Here is a 10921-nt window from a genome sequence, read left to right as displayed (position 1 = left end):
CAAGTTCACAATAATGTAATGCAAAACTCAGCAGTTTGAAACATTACCTGAATCAGATATGTTGTGAAATATTGATCAATCATTATACAGGGAGCAGATATGCAACCTCTTGTAATATTCGATTCCCATGTAATAACTGGTCATAAAAATGGTATGGAAAGGGGTGTATCATTTTTAGCTCAAGGCACAACACACTTTGCAAATGTTGTCAAATATTTTGCCAAATTTCAAGCCATTCTTGTAAGCATTTATTTCAGCCTCGTCCAAATAATCTAAAAAAGATTTGTCTCGACTAACATATCGTCTCTGAGTGAATGAGTGAGTTGGGTTTAACGCTGCTTTCAACATTATTCCAGTTACATCACGGCATATCAGCTTAATGTGGGAGGAAAGCCAAAAGTGATGCAGGTCTCAAACATTTACCACTTTGGTTTTGTTTAATGAGACTTAAAGAGGCTACGACACTGTATTGAAGTGGTTATTTTACGTAACACAAAAAAACCCAAATATGTGTGCTCTCAAGGAGGAGGATCATCTATACATCTTACATCAGCATCATTATTGCACACATTGTCAACAGCAAAACAAATACCCTACTGCAGTGGGTATAACCAGAGGTATACAGACATACAGATATATATCCGATACATAAAACTTTACCTTCATTCAAGTGGTTCAGTTTATCCTCGTTTTTTAGCAACGTGTGTCCTTTAAATGGGAGCAACCCATTCTTGCCGTAAAAGGCGACTATGCTTGTCGTAAGAGATGACTAATTGGATCGGGTGGTCAGGCTCGCTGACTTGGTTGATGCATGTCATCGATCCTAATTGCATGGATCGATGCTCATCTTGTCAATCACTAGATTGGCTGGTCCAGACTCGATTATTTACAGATCGCCATCATATAGCTGGAATATTGCTGAGTGTGGCAATAACCCAGTAACACGAGCACGGGTATGGTGCTGACAAACCTAGAAACATAATCGGGGCGAACCGGGATTCGAAGCCACAATCATAGGTTTCTGCCGTGCCCATGGGACGCAACTCTGCACAGTGATTCGCGGTGCCTCAGACGACTAGGCCACCTGTGCCCCCGTTAATGTTTTGAGTAGGTAGAAACACTCATTATAACCTTCAAACTACATCGCTGTAGATACTGAAATAGTTTTCTTCATCAATATACTCTACTGGCATATATGTTAGGCACTGAGAGAGTGCAACACAGCTACATTGAATGGTTACACACTAGTAACTGAAGCAAGTCTACTCCACACTGCTCATTGCGACACAAAAGATTTGACAGGTACAGAGAAGTGTCAAATTTAATGTTCTCTGTTGTTCGTATAGCTTGAATTATGCACTCATGGTTGATTTCCTTCCTTGATGTACTGCCACACAAAGTTCTTGTCAATTAATATTGACATCAGCAGTGATGTAGATGTCAAATCAGCTTTTTCAATCAGAGGTGGTTATTGCGATTTGAAACCTCTGATTACTGTGTATCACCACGCACACACTACTTTAACCCAGGTCACCACAGGGCCTGAATAATATACATACATCGACATAAATGCACTCAAAACCAATGTGACCCATTTAATTAGCCTTCAATACCGATGACTGAACGTTGTCAGTGGAGGTGACAGAGATGCCAAACCTAAATTGGTGCAGTTATGGATATCTTGGATTAGTGGGATCTAAAATTTGTCTTAAAAAGTTATCACCATCATCATGATCAGTATCTTTTGCATAACATTTTACTAATTTATATTTTTTCTCTCTCAAAACTTTCAACCTTTCCATCACAAGCTACAAGTGATTACTTATTGATTATTAATTGATAACTAATTGGTTATTGCTCTAAATTACCGTCAATATTTTTTCACAAAATTTGCAATATTACACTTGGTCATTTTGGCATTTGTTTTTCAAACTATGATTCCGCCATGACTGTAATGGCCGGCATCTCGGCATGAAGATAATGCATGACCCCCAACTGAATAATAGCATGCAAATACAAGATGATATTACTCAACAATCTTTCCAGATGACAGACAATATGTACAGCACATGTATCTCAGTAAGTATATATACTATATTCAATAAAAACTAAATGTATCACACATTTTACATGAGGCACAAGCAAACAAACATAGAAACAAACAAACAAACATGAGGCACATTTATGTAATTACGCATACTTGCATTAAGGCTTGATATCACGTTCACATCTTCTCAACTGACTTCTTGTGACAAGCTCAGTTATTCACAAATCTGTTCTTTTGTGGATTAAATCTTGACCAATCTATATTTTATACAAAGTATGTATAGTTAAAAACATTGAGGGCAGCGATGATATTACCCTTGGATGGAGCATGTGGAGCCAGTGTTGCTGCATTTACAAGCATGGAATACTCATACCCACTGCCAATATGACATGTCTAGATGTGTGCAAGGCAAGATGTATTAACGACTTTTAAGATCTTCTCCGGAAATGAGCACTACCGCCATTTTCAGTCTCAGTCTAAATTGTTGCTATGGAAACAATAAAAATTTGTTAAATCCCAACCTACCAAAAGGCACCACGAGACCTATCTGTGGGCCATGTTTGTTGGAGAAATATTGTACTGTTTTCAAGATCTGCTCAGGAAAAGAGCACCACCATGACGGACGGAGGGAGGGACGAAAAATCGGAAGGATGGACAGAAAGCACCGATTCCATTATCCCCCTTCCACTTTGGGGGGGATAATATGCCCATGGTCACCTGGCTCATCTTTTATCATCCTGGTCACTAGTTCTCCCCCTACATTTCAAGGTGGACACTCAGGGTCTTTTTTCACTTAAGAGGATGGTGGAGTAGTCTCCATGGGTAGTTGGGTACAATGTGTCAAGCCCTTTCTTGGTGTCTCTTGCTGATAAGTGGAATATTGCTTAACAATGGAAACCAACCTCACTCACCCACCCACTTCAACAAGGCTATAAAACAGTGGTCTGTACACAATAGGGCATGACCTAGTGTTTGATATTCTGGGTAATGTCCACACACTTTATCAAGGCTATACCCTAGTGGCCTGTACACAATAGAGCATAACCTCAGGCTTGATATTCTGAGTAATGACCACACACTTTATTAAGGTTATACCACAGCAGTCTGTACACAATAGGGCATGATCTAGTGTTTGATATTCTGGGTAATGTCCACACACTTTATCAAGGCTATACCCTAGTGGCCTGTACACAATAGAGCATAACCTCAGGCTTGATATTCTGAGTAATGACCACACACTTTATTAAGGTTATACCACAGCAGTCTGTACACAATAGGGCATGATCTAGTGTTTGATATTCTGGGTAATGTCCACACACTTTATTAAGGCTATACCATACAAGTCTGTACACAATAGGGCATGACCTAGTGTTTGATATTCTTGGTAATGTCCACACACTTTATTAAGGCTATACCATACAAGTCTGTACACAATAGGGCATGACCTAGTGTTTGATATTCTGGGTAATGTCCACACATTTTATTAAGGCTATACCATACAAGTCTGTACACAATAGGGCATGACCTAGTGTTTGATATTCTGGGTAATGTCCACACATTTTATTAAGGCTATACCATAGCGGCGTGTACACAATAGGGCATGACCTAGTGCTTGATATTCTGAGTAATGTCCTCACATTTTATTAAGGCTATACCATAGCGGCCTGTACACAATAGGAGCATGACCTAGTGCTTGATATTCTGATTAATGTCTTATCATTTTATTAAGGCTATACCATAGCGGCCTGTACACAATAGGGCATGACCTAGTGCTTGATATTCTGATTAATGTCTTATCATTTTATTAAGGCTATACCATAGTGGCCTGTACACAATAGGGGCATGACCTAGTGCTTGATATTCTGAGTAATGTCCTCACATTTTATTAAGGCTATACCATAGCGGCCTGTACACAATAGGGGCATGACCTAGTGCTTGATATTCTGATTAATGTCTTATCATTTTATTAAGGCTATACCATAGCGGCCTGTACACAATAGGGCATGACCTAGTGCTTGATATTCTGATTAATGTCTTATCATTTTATTAAGGCTATACCATAGCGGCCTGTACACAATAGGGGCATGACCTAGTGCTTGATATTCTGGGTTATGTCCAATCAACTAGTCCTGAGCTGATCCAAGTTAGTCACCTCTAACATGACGAAATTACTGGGACTAAATCGCCTGAGCATTCTAAGCTACCGGTAAGTGCCTTAATTTTCACATTTTGTTTGTCAAATTGAAATTCTATTCAATTCAAGTATCCTGTCATTACAAGAGTGAGAAAATAAGAGGAGCTTTGCAGTTAGTCTGCAATTAGAGACAAAACTGTAAACAAGTAAACATTCTTTATAACTTCGATCTGTCAAAAATCTTTTTTCAATTCACTACAATGACCTTCCCACAGAAAAGCACAAAAAGATACATGTCACAACATTTTGGGTTGGAGTGAAAAAATATAAAAAAACTTGTCTAATGTCTGCGACTACAGTGATGGCAGCGATGACACAGCAGGGCACCAATGGTGTCCCCTGCTCATGGCAGCAATGGAACCAGGAGAGTATCGATGATGTCACTGTATGAATCGAGCAGGTGGACCCAATGTTGCTGTATCAACAATGGACGAAGAAGAGAGGACACTATTCGGCAATGAAAATGTTAAAATCACTTACAAAAATCTGTATATGTGACTGACAATTAGATTTTTGGGTCCATATTGTAACTTGCAAGTTATGGACTTATGATATATTCCAGTATGTCAAAAATAAGTTGAATTTTCAATTTTCAACAGAAAAACTAACGTTGATCAAGTCTATGATTTGATACCAATGTTCGTACTGGTGCTTGGACAATATTAGGAATCTATTCCTCTAAACTCAAACATATGAGTTTCTGAAACACTTCAACCTGATCACAAAACTTTGAGTTGTTATAACACAGCCGTAACTTTCACAAAGAATGTTTAATCTTTTTCTCATTTCTTAAGTAAGTAAATCTAGAGTGCCAAAAAGTCGTTTACCCATATCCTTAACAATTCTCCAACTAAAATCATCACAGCCACTCCTAAAACTATAAACACCTAAGGCTAAAAAAACAATAGTCTTGGTTCTCAGGCATATCATCAAAAAGTCTGCCGCACATTTTGTTTTTATTTCAATTTAAAATTAAATTTTTTTTCCTAATACTTAAAAACAATGCAATCCAATATAGCACGCAGTTACTTCCCTTTACATACCCACTGCTTTACTGCACATCTCATGCTATGGTCATGGTGGCGATAGGAGTTTGTATGCCTGTTTATGTTGGAAGACCCTTTCTAAGGTTGATGGTACACAACTGTTTATTTGGTTACATACTAGTCTGAACCCCCCCCCTAAAAAAACAACAACAAAAAATACCGCCATCCCGCACTATATTTTCAAAAGTCATTGCCTGAGAACCAAATCTCTTATTTTTTAAGCCTAATTAACATGACAACCATACCACAATCAAAGGTTTTCCCACATAATTTCACCAACATGAAGACTGACCTGTTGTGTAATCCCAGTGTTCGAAATACCTGCCTGCCCGACCGTCCGAGATGGGTTGATTTCAACTCGGGCTGCCAGATTTTCAAATCCCCTTGCCCAACGGTCGGGTTATATTTCATATGTGACAATATTCTAAATATTTCCCAATGATAAGCATTAATTCACATGTAAAGATGGATGATAAAATGTAACCAAAAAGAAACCCCGTTAGCTTATCCTCAGAAACATATGATTATAGTGGGCAGGCAGGTTTTGGTCAGAGCTGGCAAGTATTTCAGCTAGCCAGTCCTGTGGTCTGGCTGAAATTTTGGGAGTTTCATACCCTGGTAATCCTCTCTCTCACATAAAGTAACCAAAATTAGGTTGATATAAATGTCTACCTGAGAACTAAAGGTTCAAGACTGACGTCCAGTCACTCAAAACATCACATGAAACATCGGGTGAAGACATGACATGACCTGGGGTCAGGAAAGTTCATAAACAAGTTGCTTAAGTGCTAAAAAATCACCTGAGGTTTCAAAATCAACATCTCCATAATAAGTACACACTTGAGTCCTTAATACCATCCCCCATCAAGGTGAGTTTGGTTTAACGCCTCTTTGAAAGGAATATCGGTTATATAACCGTGTGTCAGTTGATGGGACAGGAAAGCCCAAAGTCATGTAGGTCTAAGATGGTGAAACCCACAAGGATGGGTATGGTGCTGACAACACCAGAAAAATAATCCAGGCGATCCGTGATTCAAACCCACAATCATAGGATCCTGGTATTCCTAAGGGAGACAACTCCACACATGCATCATTTGATACACCTCAAGTTCAAGGGTAAATGAGAGCCAGCTATTTCTGTCCCTCTCACACTGATGAATCCAGCTTGGAAAAATCAATTATTTTACAGAATACAGAAGAATAAAATAAACCTTGAACAGAATTAAACAATTTTGGGACAAACTTAATTTTGATGTAAGTTTAACAAACAACCATGCATAATGTCTGATGTATCTAACAGACAAATATTATTTTCCTCACATACAACAACAGATTAAACAATCAATGCATTCAAAGTTTTGATCAACTGTATATAATAATTGTCAATTTACCCATTAAATGAGATCCTTTCAATAACTTTAAAATTTAAAGTTCATCTTGCTCCTGGGATCAGTTTGAGTTTGTGCACTTTTCTTCAGCTTTTTCTTTTCAGTCATGGAGGCAAATCTCACTCATGAAAGTCAACATGTATCCCGCAAACTTGTTACCATGACAACCTACTCCTCAATGGAAATGGAGAGCCCCGATTGGTCCACGCAAGCTTCGTACACTACAGCATCTTCCAGTCCCTGTAGAAACACAATGTCAAAATAAGAGAGTTTGGTTTAACGTAACCCTTAACAGAACTCTACACATCATGAAGGTGATGCCGGGCATGTACAACATGGAACTAGTCTGTCAATAGATATACAACTCAAAAGTCCACACAAACAGGATGCGATTTGGCCTGGAAGCTTCTTTTCATAACAAACAAAAGTAAACATTTGTTGTTGTCTCCTGACTTTCGGAGGAGTGTGAGCTAACAGTCTCCCTATCAGGAGTTGAGTAGTATTGCATGTATTTGAGTGAAGATAGGACTCAAGTTTTCACCGTTTTGGAAGAGATGGGAAGCCTGTATAAATCAAACATTATCTTCTTCCCATTCAGTGTCTTAACACAAACACACACATGCACTGGTTACATCACGCAATAAAAGTATTGTGGAAATCTTCTAAAGCTTTGCACGCATGCATGCTTTACATGCTCACATGTTTACTTTTGTCTATTATTACTTGAGTCAGTGAGTGAGTTGAGTTTAACGCCGCTTTTAACAGTATTCCAGTTATATCACGGAGGGTCAGCTTCATGTGGGATGAAAGCCTGAAGTGATGTAGGTCTCAGACGTTTACCACTTTGGTGAAAGCAACAAGAATGTGTATGGTGCTGACAAACCTAGAAACAAAATCGGGGCGAATATTATTACTTGAAATAAAGCATCATATTCTGATATCTGATATCAACACTCGTTGAGAAAAGTGGCAAAAATCCTGAGCAAGCCTCGGAATTTTTCCACTTTTATCAACTCGTGTTGATATATTTGATATCAAAAGACACTCGGATGAGATTCTCTATATCCCAAATATAACATGTGTTACATAAAAGTCAGCCCTGTATCAATATTGCCCCATGACGGAGGAGTGACATTACCTCAACAGTGGCGAGAAGCTTCTCCACCATGTCCTTGGAGCTTGGTTCCTTCATGATGCCCCACATGAACCCCCCTCCCCCTGCCCCCGCCATACACAGGCCGAGACTGTGGGGTCGCAACACCTCCATTATTCTCTGAATCACAAGAGTCTCGCATCCCGGTGCCATCCGCTTCTTCATTTCCCAATACTGGTTGGCGCAGGAACCAAGAGCTTCCAGATCACCTAAGGGAGATAATCCATATTTTTTTTTCAATGTACAACTGCCAGTCAATAAAAGGGTACATCTCACATTTTCAGATTTATCAGAGCTGAAAAACAATGAGTGAGTGAGTGAGTTAGGTTTTAAGCCGCTTTTAGCAATATTCCAGCAATATCACGGCGGGGGACACCAGAAATGGGCTTCACACATTGTACCCATGTCGGGAATCGAACCCGGGTCTTCGGCGTGATGAGCGAACGCTTTAACCACTAGGCTACCCGACTGCCCCTGAAAAACGATGTTGTACAGAGATGTTTATACTGATATAGACATTGGCAAAACAGGAGAAGAGTATGTAACTGACTGACTCCATTGTCTTGTGGCAGAGTGCCCACCTGGAAAGCGGAAGGCCCGGGGTTATACTGGCCGCGTCATACCAAAAGATGTTAAAAGATGGTACTTGTTGTTTCTCTGCCTGGTGCTCGGCATTTAGGGGCTAAAACAAGGACTGCTAGGCCTGGAGTCAGTATACTGTGTCTGAGTGGGGTATTCATGTTAAACTGCGACATGGCATCTCAGTGGGCTAGCACTATAAAATAGGTATCAGTCCGGACAAGCACAAGTGGCCACACACACATACATACACGTCGCTATGTAAGTACAATAATCTTGGACACGACGTTAAACCCTATTCACCTCACCCACCACCAATTACCATCAGTGAAGGCACGACCACATTCCCGCGCTAGCATGACCAGGGCATCCTCTGTTGTCACAATGTGGGGGTTGCGGGCGTACCAGTTCCTGATGACGTCCTGCAAGCAATATCACAAATCAACCACGGACCAGTGACACAAATATACCAGTATTACTGGGTATAGGCTGAGTTCTTAGATCAAAATATAAACAAGTGCAAAAGTGAGCGTGGCTCACTAATACCCCTGACCAGCCTAGTGTGTCAGTAGTTACAAATTAAATAGCTAGGATAGGGTTAGGGTTTGAAAAATTCATAAAAAAAAGGAAAATTAATAAAAAAAATAAATTTTCTTTTGACTGCATCCCTCCATATGACACATATTATATGTACTAAGTTTGAGATGAATCAACTGAATAGTTTAAGAGAAATCTCGCAGACAAAGTTTTCAGACAGACGTTAGGGTTTGAATATTAATACAAAAATGGAAAATTAATAAAACAAGTTTTTTCTTTTGACTGCAGCCCTCCATATGACAAGGATTATATGTACTAAGTTTGAGATGAATCCACTGAATAGTTTAAGAGAAATCGCGCGGACAAAGTTTTCGGACGGACGTTAGGGTTTGAAAAATTCATAAAAAAATGGAAAATTAATAGAAACATTTTTTTTCTTTTGACTGCACCTCTCCATATGACACAGATTATATGTACTAAGTTTGAGATGAATCCCATGAATAGTTTAAGAGAAATCACGCGGACAAAGTTTTCAAATCTTTAAAAGGCACCAGTTCACCACTAGACAGATCTGTACGACAAGTTTCATCAAGACATATTTAATAGTTAAGTAGTTCTGCTCTGGAAACAGTTCGCTCGCTCCTTCCCTCCCTCCCTCCCTAACTCACTCACTCAAACATACCTGAAGCAGATTCCTGGCGAGTCTGGTCTTTCCACTCGCTCCTTCCCTCCCTCCCTCCCTAACTCACTCACTCATACCTGAAGCAGATTCCTGGCGAGTTTGGTCCTTCCACTCGCTCCTTCCCTCCCTCCCTCCCTCCCTCCCTAACTCACTCATACCTGAAGCAGATTCCTGGCGAGTTTGGTCTTTCCACTCGCTCCTTCCCTCCCTCCCTAACTCACTCACTCACTCACTCATACCTGAAGCAGATTCCTGGCGAGTCTGGTCTTTCCACTCGCTCCTTCCCTCCCTCCCTCCCTAACTCACTCACTCACTCATACCTGAAGCAGATTCCTGGCGAGTCTGGTCTTTCCACTCGCTCCTTCCCTCCCTCCCTCCCTAACTCACTCACTCACTCACACCTGAAGCAGATTCCTGGCGAGTCTGGTCTTTCCACTCGCTCCTTCCCTCCCTCCCTCCCTAACTCACTCACTCACTCATACCTGAAGCAGATTCCTGGCGAGTCTGGTCTTTCCACTCTTTCCTTCCCTCCCTCCTTAACTCACTCACTCACTCACTCATACCTGAAGCAGATTCCTGGCGAGTCTGGTCTTTCCACTCGCTCCTTCCCTCCCTCCTTAACTCACTCACTCACTCATACCTGAAGCAGATTCCTGGCGAGTCTGGTCTTTCCGGTGTAGATGAGGACGAGTCGATCACTAAATTTCTGGACGTATCTTTCGGACACCTGCAGGTCTATCGCTTCCACCTTCAGGGGTAGCTGGGCCTCCGACACACCCAGCCTCACCCCCCCAAACAGACCCCCAATCTGGTCCTGCCACCCCCCACCTGTTGTCAACAGTTGCTCCAGATACAGCACCTGTATAGAACAATAGGGCATTGTACATACAGCACCAGTAGGGAACAATAGGTCATTGTGAAAATACACAAAATAAAGTAATAATGTTCTTATTACCACATATGGAGATGGGCTGATATAGGGGACGTAACTCTCAAGTGACAGGGTTCATTCAGTTGGATTTGTTTGTTTGTTTATTTGTTGTTTAACGCCGCACTCAGCAATATATCTCAGCTATGTGATGGCAGTCTGTAAATAATTGAGTCTGGACCAGATAATCCAGTGATTGACATCATGAGCATTGATCCACGCAATTGGGGTCGATGACATGCATCAACCAAGTCAGCGAGACTGACCACCCGACCCCGTTAGTCGCCTTTTACGACACGCATAGTCACTTTTACGGCAAGCATGGGTTGCTGAAGACCTATTCTATCCCTGATCTTTACGGGTCTCC

General features: G+C 40.8%; 1 protein-coding gene across 4 annotated transcripts in view; it reads right to left on the bottom strand.

Annotated features, from left to right (window-relative positions):
• Positions 1 to 7717: 7717 nt before the first annotated feature.
• LOC139478118 (L-fucose kinase-like) overlaps positions 7718 to 10921 on the bottom strand; it is a 55330-nt gene continuing 52126 nt past the window's right edge. For 3 of the 4 annotated variants that reach the window (XM_071260437.1, XM_071260439.1, XM_071260438.1), the window contains exons 25-27: positions 10267 to 10485; positions 8730 to 8829; positions 7719 to 8037 (exon numbers count right to left, since the gene is read on the bottom strand). In XM_071260437.1, the coding sequence (XP_071116538.1) occupies positions 7769 to 8037; positions 8730 to 8829; positions 10267 to 10485 (588 nt within the window). In that variant the 3' untranslated portion in view covers positions 7719 to 7768. Of the gene's footprint in view, positions 8038 to 8729; positions 8830 to 10266; positions 10486 to 10921 lie in introns of all 4 variants that reach the window. The other variant, XM_071260436.1, reaches the window with a different exon arrangement.

The sequence above is a fragment of the Haliotis cracherodii genome, unplaced genomic scaffold (assembly GCF_022045235.1).
Source record: "Haliotis cracherodii isolate W230 unplaced genomic scaffold, xgHalCrac1.p SCAF_39, whole genome shotgun sequence".
In the NCBI taxonomy this organism is placed as follows: domain Eukaryota; kingdom Metazoa; phylum Mollusca; class Gastropoda; order Lepetellida; family Haliotidae; genus Haliotis; species Haliotis cracherodii.
This window is presented reverse-complemented; position numbering and strand designations above follow the sequence as displayed.